At 40.9% G+C, this 21261-nt stretch overlaps 1 protein-coding gene across 1 annotated transcript; it reads right to left on the reverse strand.

Annotated features, from left to right (window-relative positions):
• Positions 1-1159: 1159 nt before the first annotated feature.
• CELA1 (chymotrypsin like elastase 1) lies at positions 1160-16302 on the reverse strand (the record flags this gene model as incomplete). The annotated part of the gene is made up of 8 exons (XM_081311443.1): positions 1160-1177; positions 2144-2293; positions 9698-9843; positions 11455-11591; positions 12877-13002; positions 14063-14163; positions 15493-15575; positions 16263-16302. 8 exons carry the CDS (start codon positions 16300-16302, stop codon positions 1160-1162), a joined length of 801 nt encoding a protein of 266 aa, XP_081167569.1.
• Between the last annotated feature and the right edge of the window lie 4959 nt (positions 16303-21261).

Consider the following 21261-nt stretch of genomic DNA (forward strand, 5'->3'; position numbering starts at 1 on the left):
AGCCTTTGCTAGGACAGAGCAAAATTATCAGCTTCCCAGTTCTCTGTGGTTTATAGAACCCTGGATCCAGTTGCTTATTTTAGTACCAGCCTTAAAGTGCTGATTCACACTTAGCTTGAGGCCCCATCCTGTTGTTGCCTCTTCCTTTCTGTTCTGCATCTTCCCCTCAACCTTTTCCTTTGTTTGTTTAGTATCTTCTTTCTCTTTATTTAAAATCTGATTTGTTTTTAATTCTTTGTTCCCCAGTCCCCTAACTTGCCACTTCCTTAGTGTTCTGGCATCTGTCCTACCAACCTAATCCTATATTCCTATCTCTAGTGTATCTTTTTTTTTTTTTTTTTGGAACTGGGGATTGAACCCAGGGGCACTTAACCACTGAGCCATGCCCCTAGCCCTTTTAAAATATTTTATTTAGAGTCAGGGTCTGACTGAATTGCTTAGGGCTTCATTAAGTTGCTGAGGCTGGTTTGAACTCATGATCCTCCTGCCACAGCCTCCTGAGCTGCTGGGATTACAGGTGTGCACCACCATGCCCAGCTCTAGTATATTCTTGTAGTTCCTGTTGCCCAGAAGCTTAGGGTAAGCATTTGTTCTAGGCACTGGAGGGGGAAACATAAGGAGGATGAGCCCAAAGTTTACCTTGAGGAGTTAGGGCACATTTGGTCACTAAGGAACTTTTAAAAGAACTTTCAATATAGCAAATATGCATAGGAGGGGGGCATATGAATAAATTAATGGATAAGGAGTTCCTAAAATAGCCTAAAATGGATAATGTAAAACCGCTCCTTCTGGGATTAGTTTTGTGAACTAATAAAGATAAAGATAAAGATAGAAGCAAAAAGGAAGAAGCAGCCCACAGATATGGTGAAATCCAAAGTGGGTCCTATAACTTCATTTCCTCTAGAGGGCTTAATTACAAATAGACATAGTATGATAGTGTACATTCATTTTTATTTGCTTTTTTTTATCTCTCATTCAATAGTCTCTTAGATTGTGCCCCCACCCCACCCCATTGGGAATCAAACCCAGGGCTTTGGTCATGCTAGGTAAGCAATCTACACTGAGCTATACCCCCAATCCTGTTTTTTCCTTGTTGATCTCAAGTCCTATTGCAGATCTAAGAACCATCTTTGGAAGACCAATGGACTCAAGATAGTGTTCAGTTGTTTTCAAAAACCTAAAGGAAAAAAAAAAACAGTTATGTCCACAGTCAGTCAGTGACTTCTTTTTTTTTTTTTTTTTTTTTTTTTTTGGTGGTACAAGAATTGAACTCAGAGATGCTCTACCACCTCTACCACTTCTACCTCTCAGCTACAGCCCAAGCCTTTTTTTTTTTTTTTTTTTTTAATCTGAGACAAGGTCTCACCAAGTTGGCTGGCTTTGAACTTGAATTTTCCTACCTCAGCTGGGATTACAGGTGTGTGTCATAGCACCTAACCCACAGTCAGTAACTTCTGTCTACCTTCTTTCTTAGTTTTTTAAGACTCCCAATTAAGTATGGCCCCACTTAATTAAGTATGGCCCTTATAAGGATGGGGTTTAAGGTTTATAAGGATGGGGGTAAAGAGATTAAGTCTTAGATATGTCAGTATTATAGGTATATGCTCAGGACATAGCAGCAAGGACAGACTTTGAAATTGCTGTGAGCCAAGATTCATGTCACAAGACTCCAGGATGCATTACAAGTACACAGTGAGATGTATTATGTGGCTCTACTACCACATCAGTGTAGGCAGAGTCTCACTTAACTCTCAAGCATTGCTTAAGGTGGTAAAATTTCTTTCAAAAGTTAAAGCAAAATCTCAAAATGCCCTTAGAAAGAAATTGTGGGAAAGGAGCATGCCTGAGGGCTCCACAGGCGTTTCTGAGTTTCATTTTCCCTTGACTTTGAATTAGGATATGTGCCTGGTTCAGATCTATGGTTGCCCCAATCTTAGCCTAAGCTAAGCAATACAGTGAAGTCTGCTCAATGGGAAAGGGAACTCAGTAATATGGAGGGAAAGTATACTTCCCCTCTAGGGGAAGGGAAGGGACTTTACATAAGGAAAACAATTATTGTCCCAGCCCACCTTTTGCTCCCTAACCCAGCCAGTATATGGATCTCAAGGTAACCTGTTTCATCCCATTATTTGAGAGGACTCACCCTATTTATCCAAAAGATGTAAGCAGAGACCCGGGTGAAGACTGTGGGCTTCATGGAGACATTACAGCCCAGGCTGGACACAAAGCTGGTCACTCCATAGACAGAATACTTGCCTCTCACCGAGCAGTGGAGGGGACCTCCAGAATCACCCTGCAAGGAAGAGAAGCAGAGTCCTAAAACTAGATCTTTTGATCTTTCTGCCTTGGCTTATGGTCTGCTCATCACCCCCACCCCCCTGTGTGTGTGTGTGTGTGTGTGTGTGTGTGTGTGTGTGTGTATTTAGTTGTAAATGGACACAATACCTTTATTTCACTTATTCACCTTTTTTTATATGGTGCTGAGGATCGAACCCAGTGCTCCACATGTTCGAGGCAAACACTCTACCACTGAGCTACAATCCCAGCCCCTGCTTACCCCTTTCTTTTTGTGAGATCTTGTATAGTTTTAAAACTGCAGTTCAATTATCTACTTCCATCATATCTTCACAATCAAAATGAATCTCTTCTTCCTTTCTAAACAACCAAAGCACTTCTTCCTCTCTTTGCAGCAGTTGCCTTGTATTTTGGTTTCATAATTTGCTTCTGCCTCCCACACATATCTATGAACTTCTAAGTCAGGAACTATGTCTTACTGGTATCATTCCTCTTCACAGTGCTAGCATAGAACGCTTTTGTTGTTTGTTTTTGTGGTGCTGGGGATGGAAACCAGGGCTTTGCCCATGCTAAGCACATACTTTTGACACTGAGCTACATCCTTAGCCCAAGCACAAAATTTTGAACTCTTTTTTTTTTTTTTTTTTTTGGCAGTACTGTGGATTGAACCTAGGGATCTCTACTACTAAACTATACCCACAGCCATTTTATTTTATTTCATTTTATTTGTTTATTTTTGTAGTACTGAGAATTGAATCCATGGCCTTGCACATGCTGGGCAAGAGCTCTATTACCAAGTTACATTCCAGCCCCTTTTATTTTTTATTTTTTCCCATGCTGGCCTTAAACTTGTGATCCTCCTGCCTCAGTGTCCCAAGTCATTGGGATTATAGGGGTGTGCCACTGTACCCAAATTGAATTTTGAACATCATAAATTCAATAGTTGACTTAAATTGAACCTGGGATAGGAGAAGTATATAGTTCTAATAATTCCTTTATCCCCAGTATTTAGATCAATGGGTCTAATTATACCAAAATGTTCAGAGAGTAGGTAATCAACACATGTTAAACTAAGTGTGGTAAAGAGAAGAGAAAGTGATGAATAAGGTAATGGTTATGTGCTCAGGCTTAGCAGTACAATGACCCAGAGGTTTATAGACTAGGATCTCGACACCATTCTTACTCAGCTTTTAGAATGCCAGGTGTATAATGCCAGACATAAAATTAGAAGACCCCTAGGTTCAATCCCAAATTCTGAACAAAATAAAAAATAAGGGGTTGGGGATTTGGCTCAGTTGCTTCACATGCACAAGGCCCTGGGTTCAATCCCCAGCACCACAAAATATAAATAAATACATACATACATACATACATACTAAGAGAGAGGGGTAAAGGAATAATAAGTGAAGGCAAACTCTATGCAGGGAGAAGAAAGAAAATAAGCAATAAAACTATAGTTAAGGGCTGGGGATGTGGCTCAAGCGGTAGCACACTCGCCTGGCATGCGTGTGGCCCAGGTTCGATCCTCAGCACCACATACAAACAAAGATGCTGTGTCCCCGAAAACTAAAAAAAATAAATATTTAAAAAAATCTCTCTCTCTCTCTCTTTAAAAAAAAAACCATAGTTAATATTGCATCCATGATACAAGAGAAGCATGTCATTAAACAGTATGTTTAGAGAACAAAAATTTACAAATCTGATAGTAGAAATGAAAGTTTGGGAGTGTTGGAACATAGAGTGAACAAACAAAATATATAGGAGAGGACCAGGAGATAAACATATGAACAACAAAAATTCTAGAAAGAGAAAACTAAGAATGTAGGGGAAAAAACTATTAAGAACAAACATTTTTCAGAACAAAAGATTTGGAGTTTCTACAAAGAAAAAAACCCACTAAGTATCCCTCATAATAAATATAAATAGACCTTCACCAAGACACAGACCAATAGTGGTAAGAGTAGCTGAAACAGGTAGGTTAAAAATTAGTGGAGAAGCTGGTCATGGTGGCTCAGCCCTGAAATCTTAGTTACTCCAGAGGCAGGAGGATCTCAAGTTCAAGGCCAACCTTGGCAAATTTAGCAAAATCCTGTTTCAAATTTTAAAATAATAATAATATTAAGGCTGGGAAAAGAGAATAAAATCATGGCACTTGCAGGTAAATGGATGCAGTTAGAGAAGATAATTCTAAGTGAAGTTAGCCAAACCCAAAAAAACAAATGCCGAATGTTTTCTCTGATATAAGGTGACTGACTTATAGTGGGGTAGAGAGAGGGAGCGTGGGAGGAATAGAAGAACTCCAGATAGGGCAGAGAGGTGGGAGGGAAAGGGAGGGGCAGGGGGTTAGCAATGAAGGTGGAATGTGATGGACATCATTATCCAAAGTACATGAGTTGGTATGAACATACTTTAAATACAAACAGACATATGAAAAATTGTGCTCTATACGTGTAATAAGAATTATAATACATTCAACTGTCATTTTTTTAATATTTATTTTTTAGTTATAATTGGACACAATACCTTTATTTATTTATTTTTATGTGGTGCTGAGGAGCGAACCCAGGCCTTCACACATGTGAGGTGAGTGCTCTACCGCTGAGCCACAACCCCAGCCCCTCACTGTCATGTATTTAAAAAATAAATTCAATTTAAAAAAAAAACTGTTACCAGCAAAAAAAAAAAAAAAAAATAGAGGAGAATGTAGAGTTGAATTAGTGATGAATTGACTATGTATTCAGCAAATGAAAAAGTTACTGACTCCAGGGAAAACAAAATTAACATGAGAAAGAAAAAGTAATCATAGAATAGTACATGATTTACTTGTGAATAGCATTTTACATAATCATAATAAACATTGATTGTTAATCTAATCAAAAATATTTGGGGGTGGTAGAGAGTTTGAGGAGGTGATGGGAAAAGCTCATGGTTGGCAGAAGGAGACAATGTGTGGGCATAAGAGAGATCCACATATTCCATAATACCTGAACTGAAAAGTTAAGTAGTAATATTAAATATATATTTTAGGGGCTGGTGTTGTAGCTCAGTGGTAGAGCGCTTGCTTGATATGTCTGAGGCACTGAGTTTGATTCTGAGCAGCATATATAAATAAATAAATAAAGATCCACCGATAACTTAAAAATATTAAAAAATTAATTAAATAAATAAAGTTATTGTGTCCATCTATATCTATCTATATCTATATCTATATATTCTTTTTTTCCCACAGATGGAGGTAGACTGCAAAACAATCAGTGGAAAGAGTTAAAAGTGGACCCCTCTTTTATTATTCTTTTATTTATACTGATTATTCTTTTTCACTATGGAGTCTCTTGGTCTTATTTGCCAGTTTAAGCAATTTGATAGGTATAGCTTCAATAAAACTTAACCTTAAAAATAAAAACAAAACAGGAAAAGAAAGAAAACACCAAAAGTTCAAATTGGAGAGAATTCTTTTAGAGAGGAACTAGCCGTACCCCACCCCAACTGCTTAGGAGAATTTTTTCTTTTTAGACTACTATAATCAAAACAAAACAACTTGAATCTCTTCTACCTATATCCTACCAGGGATTTGAGAGTTTTTCAGAGTTAGAGGAACAGAAGATAATTAAATTGTATGAAATACCATTGTCTGATGCTAATTGACCAGAGAAGGGGTTCTGAAGGGTGGAGAGTGTGGCTGATGATTTTAGGGCAGAAGGAAGAGCTGAAAAAGAATTTACTGGAAATGGGTCCATTGAATCAGGAGCGGCCCTGTGAATTCACTCTGAGGAGAAGGGAACTCAGAATTCTGAAAGGCCACAAGACACTATTTGGGAAACTCCAGTGGGAAAACACCTAGAAACACAATTGTCTCAGAGAATTAACAACTTGGTGGCAGCTGGAAGAGAATTACCCTGGTTTTTCAGAGTTCTAGGCCTTGAGAAAGCAGAAAGGTGTGAAATTTACTCAGAAAGATATAAATCTTAAGAGGTTATAGACTGGGCTGGGGCTGTAGCTCAGTGGCAAAGCACTTGCCTAGCATGTGTGAGGCACCGGGTTTGATCCTCAGCACAACATAAAAATAAATGAATAAAATAAAGGTATTGTGTCTATCTACAACTAAAAAACAAGGAACAGTTATAGACTGATGAGGACTTAGAAAAGGTTACATATGCATTAGTCTGTTTCTCTTGGCATTTAAGTTTTAACACTGTGAAAGTCATAGAAAAACTGGGGTAAGTTGGTCACCTTATTTCCATAATTCTTTGGGTGTGTGTGTCACAAAAATCCCTTTAATTCTGTCATTCTACTATTTCAGCCATCCAACCAGCTTCCTGCTAGTGACATCTCTTCCTCCTCCATGTAGCTTGTACCTTGTAGTTGATCTGCAGTTCTGTTCAATTTCCAGACTCATGCAAGAAACCCAGGTCTGGATTAATCCATTCCCTCCATCTGGGTCTGTGAGTAAGATGGAGTGTACATCCAGGGGGTCACTACCTGGTCTCCAACTTCAACACATTGGAGGACAATCTTCCTTCCCTTCACCTCTTTATTCCAAATGCATATAACCTTTGCACCTTCATTTTTAGCAGTCAAGTGGACTCTTCCTAGTTCATGAGTAACCAGAAGCAATAATACAGAACACCTGACAACTTGCAGCTACCCACCCTACAAACTCTTTCACATTCATGTGTATGTCTGGTGTCCCTCCTCCTCGCCAAAGTCAGTTCCCTCTGTGCTCTTGGTTCCATCTCTCCCTTCTCTTCTGGGATCTTGTGCCATCCATTATTCCCTTTCTAACTTTGCACTCAGTTTCTTTCCCTTTTAAAAGATACATCCCCTCCATGATTTGCTGTCATTAAAAGTACCAGAATTTTTCTGTTCCTCCCATTCATCCAAGCTTCTTGGGAGAGTTATTTACATCCTCTGCAATTTTTCTTATTGCTTCTTTACTCCTTACCCTTTTTAAAAAATTTTTTTTTTAGTTGTACACGGACATAATACGTTTATTTTATTTATTTTTATGAGGTGCTGAGGACTGAACCCAGTGCCTCACACATGCTAGGCAAATGTTCTACCACTGAGCTATAACCCTAGCCCACATTCCTTACCCTTTGATTGAGCTTCTGCCATCACCACTGAAACTGCTCTTGCTGTGATTAACAGTGATTGGCCAGTTGCCAAAGTAGCCACACTGTGTGATGACCTTCAGTATTTCCTGAGATTCTGTAAATCCCTGCTACACATTTTTCTCATAACTCTACTCTTCCTCTCTTACTTAGAACTCTAGTGAGTTCTTTGTTCTTCACCTGGCCCTAAAGCATGCAAGCATTTATATTCTTGTAGTTTTTCCCTAACTCACTGCTTCTCATACTACAACTTTTCCCTGGGGCGGGAGATAGAATATCAGTTACTCTCAAGTGTCTCCAACCCCACTTTCTGCCCCCAGTTCCTCTTTCTTATATCTAATTTTTTATCAGTTAGCTTAATATCCAAATCATGCAAATCATGGAGGCCATACAATCTCTGTTGGAACCTTTATATTGTAGTACAAAGGCAGCCCTAAAACACTATGTAAATCAGCTGAGGCCATGTCCCCTCCCCAAAAAATGTCATTTAGAACACTGCAAATTTATATATTTTTCATGTCATGAAATATTATTCTTTTAAAAAATATATATATTTTTTAGTTGTAGGTGGACACAATGCCTTTATTTTTATGTAGTGCTGAGGATCGAACCCAGCGCCTCACCTGCGCTAGGTGAACACTGTACCACTGAGCCACAACTCCAGCCCCTAAAATATTATTCTTTTGATTTTTTTTCCCCTAACCATATCAAAATGGACCATATCAAATCAGGCAGCAGGCTGGATTTGGCATGTGGCCCTTAAACCTCTGCTCTGCTGTAGCTGTAGGGAACGCCCAGTAATTCTTCATGTGTTCTAAGATTCAACTAATGTCTTTATTCATGCTGTTCCCTTTTCTAAATGTCTTCCCACCCCCACCCCACCCCACCCCACCCCCCCCCTTTTTTTTTTTTTTTGGTTTGGCTTCCTTCTATTTAACCTTTAGGACTCACAGCACATTTTACTTTCTTGGAGAAAATTCTTTTCTGACTCCATGAGTACTTGTCCTCAGGTCCCCATATCACTCTCTGAGTGTCTTTTTTTTAGCACTTAGTCACAATGTATTCTAATATCCTACTGGATTCTCCCCCACTTGACATTGTCTGATTCATTCATCTTTGTATCCCTAGCACCTAGCACAGTGCTTGGCATGTAGTAGATTACACACCAAACATTGTTGAACTGCATTAAGAAATCTGTAAAGTGGCTGGGCGTGGTGGCTCATGTTTATAATTCCAAGCAACTTGGAAGGCTGAGGCAGGGCCTCAGCAATTTAGCAAGACCCTCAGCAACTTAGTGAGCAATCCTGTCTTAAAATAGATATTAAAAAGGGTTGGGGATATAGCTTAGAGGTAAAGCACCCCTGGGTCAAATCCAATTTGGGCCCCCAAAAAAGAAAAAAATAAAGAAATCTATAATATGACTTATTGCTGACTGATCTTGTCTAACCAGAGTAAAATTCTATTATATAAAAACTATTATAAAATTATTTTGTGTACTTTCCCCTACCATATTCGCTTGTAATCTAGTGCTGTAAATACTACTGGGGTAAAGGGGTGGTAATGGAGGAAATACAGGAACAATTGGGATTGATAGGAGTGGGAGCTACCTTACACCCAATTACAACCATCTTTCCAGCCTCAGCCCCATTCCTGTCATAAAAAATATAGGTCACAAGTTCTGAAGAACATATATATATACACCAATATACAAATATTAGGCCATATACAAGCTTCTGAGGTGGGGACATCAAGTAAAACAAAACTTTTGGGGGATGGGTACTAAGGATTAAACTCAGGGGTGCCTTACCACTAGATTATATCCCCAGGCTTTTTTATTTTTTGAGACAGGGTCTTGTTAAATTGCCTAGGCTGCTTTTAAACTTGCGATTCTTCTGCTTCAGCCTCTCACATAGCTGAGATTATAGGTGTGGCAAGCAAGACAAAATTTTTTTTCTTTCAATATTTTTTTAGTTATCAATAGACCTTTATTTTATTTATTTATATGCAGTGCTGAGAATTAAACCCAGGGCCTCACACATGCTAGGCAAGTGCTCTACAACTGAACTACAACCCCGGCCCAAGAAAGATAAATTTTAAGGCTCCTTTCAACTTTGAGATTCTGTGAGGATAAAGTTACTAACACAGAACCATTCTCATTCTGATACCAGAATAGGAAGTGGAGACTGTATGTGGATACCAGAGTAGGTGTGGAGTGAGCCAAAGGTGGAGGGAAGTGGGGAGAGCAGAGGAGAAAGCAATGAAGTGGGACTCCTGATGCTTGTAACTTTTACCTGGCATCCAGCGCTAACTCCATCTCCACCAGCACACATCATGGTGGTCTTCACGGCGGAACCCCAGTAGGAAGGGTGAGAGCAGGTGGCATGGTCCACGGTGGGCATGGGCGCCTGATGAAGGGTCTGGGCTAGCTGTCCTTCGGCTAAACACGGCATACAACACTGGAAGTCAGCCCCTGATGCTGACTAGGGAAAAATCCTTCCACACCCTGCTAAACTGTCCCAAGCTTTGGTGTACCATGGAGTCAGGGTGAGCTCCTTCTCTCTGCTTGTCATAGGTCATGAATCCTCCTCTCTTTTCTCTCATGTGCTAGGCAAGGGCTCTACCACTGAGCAATACCCCAGCCCTTTTAATTTTATTTTGGGACAGTGTCTTGCTAAGTTGCCCAGGCTGGCCTCTCTCCTCCTTATATGGCAGCTACCGGCTTCTTCCTTTGGGGAGGTATCCTTGCTTATTGTTCCCAGTCTCTAAACCAAGAATCCTATTCCTGCTTTCTATCACTCATGGATAACTGTGTTAAGGAATTAGAAAGGCCTTATTTGTTGACAACTCATCTGTCTGTCCTACTCCTTACAATACAAGTAGAACAGTGATCACGCACACCTGTTTTTCTTTCTTAAGAGCCTGGTACAGCTTTTTTTACTCGACTCTTGTGGCTTTTCAAAGTCTTCAAGAAAGACAAATTTTAAGGCTCCTTTCAACTTTGAGATTCTGTGAGGATAAAGTTACTAACACAGAACCATTCTCATTCTGATGCCATGTGCTATTTCTTTGGATCATTGCAACAATGCTTAATGTTATGGATCAAGAAATTGAACCACAGTGACATTCAGTGAACTGACAGGAGGGCAGAGCTGGATTAGAAGCATATCTCTTTCAGCTCTAGGTTTTCCCAATGGACTGGCTGGTCACAGTGTGACTTGCCTGTCCCTCAGTAAAGAAAGTATCACCTTGTGGCTGACAGTCTTTTGCATCAAGATTAATGTTCTTTCCTATTTCTCTTCATAGCCTTCCTACCTTTCCATATTTTCTGAATAATATTCCCTACTTGAAATCTTCTCATAATGATCAGAAGAGGGCTGAGACTTCCTCTGCCCTGACTCATGGGGATCTATAGCTACTCCTGGTTCATTTACTCCAACTCAGCCCAGTACCTGTCTATGGAGGTAGCATGATGGTATAATTACCAATAAAGTGAGACCCAGGATGCCTGGCTTCTGAATCCAGATTTGTACTAATAGTCATGTGATTAAGGTCCTTAATTTCATTGGGCCTTAGTTTCTTCGTGTAAGAAGTCTTATCTATCTATCTATCTGTTTATTTATTTATTTTATACTGGGAATTGAACTCAGGGACAATTAACCACTGAGTCACATCCCCAGTCCTTTTATTTATTTATTTTTTTCTTTTGAGACAGGGTCTCGCTAAAGTTGCTTAGGGTCCTCACTAAATTGCTGAGGCTGGCCTTTAACTTGCAATCCTACTGCCTCAGTTTCCTGAGTGGCTGGGATTACAGGCATGAGTCACTGCACCCAGGTGAAGTCTTTTTTAGTTCTTAGGGTCTATGAATCGATGATTTGACTATTCCACCGCCTGTTTTTAGCTTAGTTTCATGTATCAGTTATTTTATCTATGGTCTTTAGGTTGTTGGTCTCTGACTATAAACACCTAGAACCACAGAAAGATATACTCCAGACGCTTAGCTGCATTATCAAGATCCCAGTGGTAGATGGTGCCAATGTAGATAACTTACTCCTGGTCCTGCCCCAGCCTGTGATGGAGCAAGGATATTTGTTTCTCAGAATGATTCCTTTCAGGGGCAGAGCAGACAGCTGGACATAGCTATTGAGGGTAACGCTCTGGGTTAGGCGCAGCAGGGCGATGTCATGGCTGCAGGAGGAAAGGAGACAGTTCACTGGTGGAATCAGGTCTTCCCTCTGATCAGCATTGGCACTGGTCAGTACTAAGCTTTTGTCACTCCATCCAGCTGGAAACCAACACTCACAAGAAGGAAGCTAACTTGCTAAGCATTTGAGTTTACAGTAGGACATTATATGTTTAAAGCACCATCTGCTGGAGAAATTTTTGTATTGCAGCCTGGCTCTGATCTGTGCATCCCTGGGAAGTGGAGAATGGGTAATCAGAATGGAGCAGATGGCATGATATTGGGGGCAGCTTTTAAAGAAAGATGTGAAAGACTGCATGGCTCTGAAAGCTCTGCAGAAGTGTCCTTATACTTGTACCCATCCCCACCTCCACACTCTACAGAATTATCACCTTTTTTCCTTTATTCTTTCTTTTTAACTTTTTCTTTCCTTTCTCTCTCTCTCTCTCTCTCTCTCTCTCTCTCTCTCTCTCTCTCTCTCTTTTCTTTCTTCTTTCTTTTGGTGTTGGGGATGAAACCTGGGTCTTCATTCATGATAGGCAAGTGCTCTACCACTGAGGTAAATCCAAAGCCTTGAAAAAAAATCACTTTAATAATTTCTTCCCCAGGGCTGGGGTTGTGGCTCAGTGGTAGAGCACTTGCCTTGCATGTGTAAGGCACTGGGTTCAATTCTCAGCACCGCATATAAATAAATGAATAAAATAAAGATCTGTCAACAACTAAAAAAAATTAAAAATAATTTCTTCCCCAAAAGTTTACAACTTGGTCTTATGTAAGGTTCATTTTAAGAAATTTCCTTTTGACACTGGGTCTTAGCCCAGTGGGAGAGCTCGTGCTTAACATGCCTGAGGCCCTGAGTTTCTTCTCCAGCACCAAAAGAAAAAAAAAATCTCCCTTTACTTATAGAGTGTATTCCATAAAGTGAATAATAAATAATAACAAACAAATAAAGCTTAGAGACATTAAAATAGAGAGAAGGGCTTTCACTTAATCAAATCACGCAAACCCACCTATATCAAACAAATCCTAAAGATCTTCAGAAATTCTCAAGCCCTCCCCAATCTAAATTCTCAAAGTTCTTCTGGATGAATGAGCCAGTTTATTACTCCCTGTAGGACATAGTGCCCAGAGATTCTCCAGACTCCTCATCAAAGGCCCCATAAGCCACCAAGTTTCAGGCAATGCAGGCCCCTCTAGCCTCTGGGAGAACACGTGAAGGGAACCAAGACCCAACTAGATCAAGCAGCTGGCTCACCAGCTCTCCACCCCCCAGTTCCGCCTTGTCCCTACCCGGCAGCCACGTCCTTGCTGTCCCAGTACGGGTGTATCACGATCTTATCCACTTCCATGTACTGCTCCGTCCCTTCTTCCTTTCCGAGGTTGTGGTCCCCAGCCACCACACGGAAGACCATTGGGCTGGAGTGAGAGGGGAAAGCCCTGAGTGATTCAGGAGGCTCCCTTTCCTCCTGAGAGGAAAGTTGAAAAGCCCTCTTTTATCTTTAGGATAGGAACCCATCTTAGTTGGCCCACAGACGAGGATGGAAGACCCTCCAAGAGGGGGAAGTAACAAGCTCTCTCATTCCTTAATTTACTACTGACTTGTGGAAGTGGAAAAACTTACTATCAACTTCATGTTCACGGTTTATTAAACTAAACATCTTCACCTGGGACAGCTGTAGTAAGCACAGTAAAATCATGGCTCTTAGCCACAGAAGGACTTTAAAGGAAGAACAAACTTCTCGGCTAGTAATTGTGGTCCTGGAACCAGCCTCACTCAGGACTAACCAAATCAGAAACTTTGCTGAGTGGAGCCTTGTGCTTTCCAGGTGACCCCCACACAAACACACCACACACACACACACACACACACACACACACACACACCCCACACGGGATTGAACCCAGGGGTGCTTTACCACTGAGCTACATCCCCAGTCCTTTGTATTTTTTTTTATTTTGAGATGGAGTCTCATTAAGTTGCTGAGACTGGCCTCAAACTTGTGATCCTCCTGCCTCAGCTTCCTCCCAAGTTGCTGGGATTAGAGGTGCACCAGGTGATTCATGCTCAAATATGAGAACTTCTGCTCATGACAAATATGAACAAACTTTAGTCCTATGTTGACTAGGCACTTAGATATTTACTCACTCCTCATAACGGCTCTACAAAATAGGTATTATTACCTAGTTTTAGAGATAAGAGAATGGGAGACTAGAGGAGCTAAGCAAGTTGCCCAAGGCTACATGGGTAGGAGATAGTGCAACAAAATTTGGAAGGGATCCTTCCTGACTCCAAAACTTGTACTTTTCTCTCATACCCTTGCTCCACTGACTCCTAAACACAGATGGGCTGGGCAATAGCCCACTGCCCACACCCATATTATACTGCCCCGGTATAAGTCAAAGTTGCATATTTCTCCAAAAAGGTAACTTTTTCCCTCCCAGAGGCTCAGAAATGTTAGTCTTTGTTTTTTCTCACTGGTCCACGCAGTGAGCCGCTGTCAACACCCAGTTCTCTTTGACAAGGGTCCCTCCACAAGTGTGAAACCAGGAACTTCCAGACTGGTACTGGAGGGAAACCTAGACGGGGAGGAAAGAAAAGAAGAATAGGCTGGTGTTTGCCCAAAGTCTTTGCCCCCAAACATGTCACCTTAAATTCCTGACTTCCCTCAGAACATTCTCTTAACTTTCTGGACTAGGGAGAGCAAGCAGGTTTCCTTTGACCAGTCAATTGCTATTGTTTGTTTGGTAATGGCTACTCAGGGGGTGTTGTTGAGAAGGGGTGCATAGATGTTTCTGGGGTCATCTGGAAAGAGTGCTTCATTGTTTGGTGATGTTTGCTGTGCACATGGATAGGGAAATAAAGGCACAATACTGTATTTGGCATTTATAGGCTAGTGTTGCAATGGGCCTAGAGCCCAGGTCCTTTTACCTCTGTACCCTGTTGGAAAGGAAATGTATCCAGTTGTAACTCCTTCATCTAAGCCCTATACCATTTAGTTCTCAAGAGTTCTCCCTTCAATGTTTTCAAGAAGTATCCTGTACCCCCAACCCAGGGAATACTTAGAAATGCTAATGGAATGCTTTTTTTAAAAAAATTCATGCTTCCTTGTATCACACAGCGAATCTCCTGAAGATTGGGGCTCAAACTGTCATAAATTGAATCTAGTTTAATTTCCAGGTGTGGCTATTCACCAATTAATATGCCAGTTTTTGCTTTTTTGGTACCAGGGATTTAACTTAGGGGTGTTTAACCACTGAGCTACATCCCTATCCCTTTTTATTTTATTTTATTTTTTGAGACAGAGTACTGCTAAATTGCTTAGAGTATTGCTAAGTCACTTAGAGCTTCACTAAGTTGCTGAGGCTGATTTTGAACTTGTGATCCTCCCGCTTCAGCCTCCCAAACTACTGGGATTACAGGCATGTCCCACTGCACCCAGGCTGCCAGTTTTATATATTTACATTTGCTTGGATCAGGGGCCAGCTCCTGCATGAAGCAAGTGGTAACTCTAGCCAAATAAGCACAGCGCTCAATGCGTGTGGTACTGTGTGGTGCGTGTACATGTGTACTTCATGTGCTGGTGAGGGCATGCGTGCTTGAAGGTATGTGGAGCCCAGTGTGGGGGTCTAGCACATAGTCCTGCAGGTGTGTCACAGTAGTGTCTCTGAGGTATAAAAGTCATTGTGTTTGGGTGCATGTCTGGGAGAGTATGGCTGATATTCAAACCCCTTCTTGCAAGGCTTTTGCATTTAGAAATCCACACAAGCCTGGTCTCATCCATCTTTAAAATAGACAATTGGAGAGCTGCCTGTTGATCAGGATGCACACAGACAAGCACAACACTTTTTGTGAGTGTGCCGCAACTCTTATTTGGGTAAAAGTTTGGGCTGAGAAGGAACACCCACCTGAGAGGGCCAGGAATTCTTCTGGGCCTCAGTCCCTCCAACCACCCGAGCATTAGTTTCTGGAAAGTTCGGGATGCTGTTTCCTTTGTGGGACAGAAGAAAAGTGAGTGATAACTAAGCATGGGGTCAACCCTGGGTGGAAGTGGGAGTGGGGGTGGGGAGTGGTGGTTGTGTTTGAGGAATGTTAGCTTTGTCTGCAAATTCTCAGCTCTTTCCTAACAAATGAGGGGCCCAGCTCTGAGTTCTCTGAGTTCTCTGAGCCTTTTTTTGAAAGTAAGGGAGTCTGCAGTACCAGAAGTCCCAGGAGTCCTGAAATTCTGTCTTGCTGTGAAGGACCTATCCAAAATCACCAGGCTAGGGACTAGAGGACCCTGTGATCTTAGCTCACCCAAGGTCACCCCTGGGCTGGAGAAGAATCCTCTCCCATACTTTAGCAGGATTCTCCAGGGGACAGGGACAGACATGCACATCCCAGGTGGGCACTGGCTGAGGATGTCCTCTGGTGAAGGAGGCTGGTGAAGAAGCCCAGGTACCCCTAGAAGGGGCTTCTTTCTACTTCATGATTCAGAGAACTGCCACCCAGAAGGGTCTTACCATGGCTCTCATCTTTCCTATCATGTGCTCCAGAAAAGTAAAACTTTTGCTGGATTCACAGGCAGAGCGTCCCACTCTCCTCTGGGATAGGCAGCTGGCTCCAGCATAGGGAAGGCTTTCCCACCCTCCAGATCAAACCCCCTTACTGTGGAACTCAGGTCAAATGATCCACTTACCATAAAGGACCAGGGTGGCGAACACCAGGAAGCACAGCATGTTGCCAGCAGAGTAGACCACTGTCCCTTGCCTTGAGCCAACCTCTTTATACACCTCTTATCAGCAGCTTTGCTGACCTTCTTCCTGCCAGCTGGCAGGGCTGTGGGTGGAAGGCAGGGAAAAGCACAGGTGACATGGAAGTACAAATGAAAAGATTTCTTTTCAAGTAAACTAATTAATCTGTTCTTCAAAGACAGAATAAAGTTGGAGCTCAATTAATCATCTGCTTTTAGTTGAAAAACATCCAACAAAATTTCAGAAATAAAATGGAGAACCAGGATGGCTTTCCCCTGGGGTGCACCCCTCATCATCCTACCTTGTCATCCGTCACTGCTCCCACAGTCCTCCGAAGCACCACAAATGCAAAGACCTGCCTGGTGCACTAGTTGATGAAGGCAAGGAGGGGGGAGTGGTCAGTAAAAGGAAGGAGGAGTTAGTCATGGTGGTGCACACCTGTAATCTCAGCTACTTGGGAGCTGAGGCAGTGAAGCAAGAACAGAGATCAGGCAGTTAGTGTAAATAGATGATCAGGTCAGGAAGATAGAAGCTGAATGGGGTCTGGAAGATGGAGGCTGATTCAAAGGAAATGGAATGTTAATATCTTCAGGACACATTCCCTTCACTCATGGCCAAGTCACTTGCCACTGGAGTACTGAAATGCAAATACCTTCAGAGTCCTCTCCCCTGCTGCAACCTGTTGTCAAGGTGATCTCCTTCCAGGGAATTGTTCCTCCCAACAAGGGGCTGTTAATGAATGCCTCCTGGGCTGCTCCCTTCCTTCCTGGACCACTGGGCATTTTCATTCCCACTCTTGGCCCACCTTTTGATCATGAGTCACTTTGGTCATGGGTCATGTAAGCAGGATGGGGAGTGTGTGAGAACAAAGAAATTCTAAAATATATAAAAGGGGCAGGACACCCCCACTTCTTCAGGTACCAGTTATGGACCCCTTCTTTCTCCTGGGAGAAGTCTGTTTCCATCCTTTAAATAAAACTTGCTTTCTATGCTTTCTTCAGTGTTTCTAGGGTGTTGGATCTTCACATCTGGGGAAACGGAACTTGGCTGTGATTGATTCTCATCACCAGCCGGATCTCATTTGGAGGTCCCACCAAGATCATCACCGAGGTATGCTCCTTCACATGCACCCCATATCTTTTCTTTCTTTCTGGAGTACTCCCCTTCCCTCACAGATCAGATTCTAGTTATTCCGACTCTAGGGTTTTGAGAGAGGGACGTGGAATTGTTCTTAGGGAAGTGCCTGGGTTCCCTTTGTTCACAGCATTTGCAGGCTAGTCGAGATTCTCCCCATTGTTGTTCCAATGTGCTTTGCTGCCTTCTTTGACTACAAAAATGGAGATTTATACTCACAGCCTTCTAACCATTCTTTTGATCCACAGTGAACATAAACTCTTTTTTTTTTTTAGTATTTATTTATTTTTTTTAGTTTTCAGCAGACACAACATCTTTGTTGGTATGTGGTGCTGAGGATCGAACCCGGGTCGCACGCATGCCAGGTGAGCGCGCTACCGCTTGAGCCACATCCCCATCCCAGAGCATAAACTCTTTATCCCAGCCTTACCCCCTAGTGTTCTGCTGCTGCCAAATGTGATCTCAATACCAACCGTCTATGGAATAGAGAATCATGGCCATTAGAGGGAAATATAAATTTTAATACCATTCTACAGCTCAGCTTGTTCTGTAAAAAGGAAGGAGATAGTCTGAGGTTCCGACCTTGTTTAAGATACCCAAATTTTGCCAAAAATGTAAATTAGACTCAGCTATGATCCCCATTCTAAGTGAGGCCAAATTTCCCTTCCCAAAAGTTTATTAACCAATGGGAGGTTCAACATAGATCAAGGTTCATTTCAAAAACAGGCTGTATGTTCTCCCAGGGAATTACAAGTCATACTGTAAGCACAAATAACCGAGGCAGAAGAAGACCTCAACGTATTTAGCAATGCCATTTATTAAGCACTGGAGGGGCTCATTTTGAGGTAGAAAATGGCTGCTGGTTACAGAAAGAGTCTGTGTTTTATAGTTTACAATGAGGGTGGCTTAATCACTGGAGACTGAAGCAGAACCTGTTGGTTTAGGCAGTCGGAAAAAGGTTGTGAAAAGTCTGAAACTGATTGTTACTGGGAAGGGATGAAAGCTCAGAGCCCAGTTCTCATTGGTTATCTTCTTCCTCCAGGATCCATTGTACCCAGAGCTTCATTATTTGCTTTTCTCCTTCCAGGACTCATCAGCAATGAGAACAGTGAAAGTCCAGGGTCCAGGGCCCAGCGCTCAGTATCTGCCTCCTCCCTTCAAGTCCCATTGTCACTGGAAAGGGATGAATGTTTGCCTTTTTCTTCTCTCCTTCATCCAGGGCCACACAGTCCTCCTTTCTTCCTGGGCTGTCTTGGGGAATGTTACTTTCATATCCTTCACATTCAGTAAAGGTGGATAGTCCTGAGGCTTGCATCTTTTTCATGGCCACCCATGAAAAAGCACAGGGTTCATGACCAAACTGGTAAGGCAGCAGTTAAATCCAGAGGTCACACATGGAAGGATGGGTAAAGAGGCTCCAGGAATACAGGCTCTGATATCACAGAGACATCCCCTAGCCAAAGAGACAGTTGCTCAGCCAAAGAGACTGTTGCTCAGTGTAGGCACTTATGGGATCTGTTCTCTTTCCCTGCGTTTTTTGTTTTCATGTGTTCAGAGGGAAGTCTCATCCTCAAAAGTAATGGGAGAGGATGTCTCATGATTTTCTGCTTTCAAACTTGGCTTGATTACCAACTGAGGAAATAAAAATAGTTTAAAAATGCCCTCAAAACAACAGTTTCCTTTACTTAGTTTATGCCAGATCTATCTCACCAAGTCTTGCATTAAAATGTAAATTGTGGAGCCCTGGGAAGCTTGCAAATTTCCACAGGAGTCTGGTTTAGGATGGAGAGAAAAAAATGTGGCTTTTAAATCCTAGCAGCTTGAGAGACATAAATGGCTGGCTGCAGCACAGGGAGGAAAAATAAAATAAATGGTCAAGTCTTCTTTACCTTTAGAATATTTACCCAAGGATTTTAGGGTTCTCTCTCTTTCATCTGAACTCACTTTAATCTGAGCCAGAAGTAAACTCTGATCTGATAAAAATGTTCTGCATGCTTCTTTACTAGAGTAATTAACCAACACGTCATTTCCCCCCCCCTAGAACTCTTGTTTTTTAAAAATTCTATATATTTTTGAGCTCCTGGTTTTATGGTGAATTCTCATTTTGATTCTGCATGCCTAAATTAATATGTTTTCTTGGTCAGTCATATTTTATCTAATTATAGAGGTTTTTACACTGTTTTGTTCAGAGGCCAAATATTTCAAGGACTAGCTCTCAATCTAATAGAGGCTTTAGTAAACATCCGTAGCATTGCAGTGGAGCTCTACCCACAATGGTCTTTGTTTCTTGTTCATTTTGTGTAAGTGTGCACATCTGTGTGTTGTCATGTCTACATGTGCCTGTGTCCATATATCATGTACATGGTATCAAAATTGGCATATAGATAAATGGGTGCTCATAAATTAAAATTTAAAAGTAAAATGAATCCAAATACCCCTAGTTCATGTGATTTTAAAAGTTCAATTTAAATTAGATAAACAAATGAGAATAAAGATGTCTTTAAAATTACTAACTCACAAGTTTTTCTAGGTGGTCAGAAAATGAATAGAATGTTAATTTCTACAAAATGTCTAGAATGTAATGTCCATTGTTTCTAGGATTTTTCTTCAACAAGGAAGAGATGGCTAATACTGTTCATTTCACTTGTCTGATATCTTGGCTTTTACACTTAGAAATAAGTAAATTAGGAGATAGGGATGTGGCTCAGTGGTAAAGTACTTGCCTAGCATGTGTGAGGCCCTGAGTTCAATCCCCAGCACTGCCAAAAAAAAAAAAAAAAAAAAAAAAAAAGAAAGAAAGAAAGAAGTAAATTAGATTTAATATCAATAGCTAATTCACAATGGAGGCAGGGGAGAAAAGTGGTATTTTGGACTAAACAGAGGATAGTGAAGGGAGGGGAGGGGACATGGGGGTGGGAATAATATTAGAATGAATTGGACTTTATTACCCTATGTGCATATATGATTACATGACCTATGTAACTCTACATTGTGTACAACAAGACAAATGAGAATTTATACTCCATTTACATATAATGTGTCAAAATGCATTCTACTGTCATGTATAACTAATTAGAACAAGTAAGTAAATAAATAAATTAATTAAAAATATTTAACACAATGGGATTAATCTTCATAAATGTGTTTGTTAAGGAGACACCTGGTTAACTTAAAAAGTCACAGTGCTAACTGATAAATATAAAATGAAAACACTTGATATCTTAAATTCCATAAGGTAATTTATTTAAATATTATGTGGGTTTTCATAAAATGGGTAAAGGAAAAAGGTTTAAGATTGTCTTATGTCAATATGTATACGGGTAAAAATGGGAGTTCATAATCTGCTTGAATCGAATGTATGAAATATGATATGTCAAGAGCTTTGTAATGTTTTGAACAACTAATAATAATAAAAAAGAATAAAAAAAAGATTGTCTTATGTCTAGGCCTTCACTAAAGCAAGGTTACTAAGAGTTAAAGTTCTAACAGGTGTAATTCTATATGCTAAGGGTCCAAAAAGTTTCAACTGTGTTACCATTAAAGCACTGTAAATAGTATAAAGTATTTCATCTTATTAAAGTAATTTGTCTAAATTCAGAAATTTCATAAGTGTTGTTTCAGAGTATGAATTAAGAGAAAGGATCAACAGCTAGGAAAGAAACATCAGAAAGTTCTAGGTATGGAAATATATTTTAATATAGAAAGTAGATGGAAAAAGAAATGTTTCTGGATAAGAAAGTCTTTTATGTGGTAAAATAAAATGCCTAAGCAAAGTTGCAAAGGGTTCATGAAGGGTAAATTTTAAAAAGT

This window comes from Spermophilus citellus, assembly GCF_964194105.1.
Source record: "Spermophilus citellus genome assembly, chromosome: 10".
NCBI classification, from domain to species: domain Eukaryota; kingdom Metazoa; phylum Chordata; class Mammalia; order Rodentia; family Sciuridae; genus Spermophilus; species Spermophilus citellus.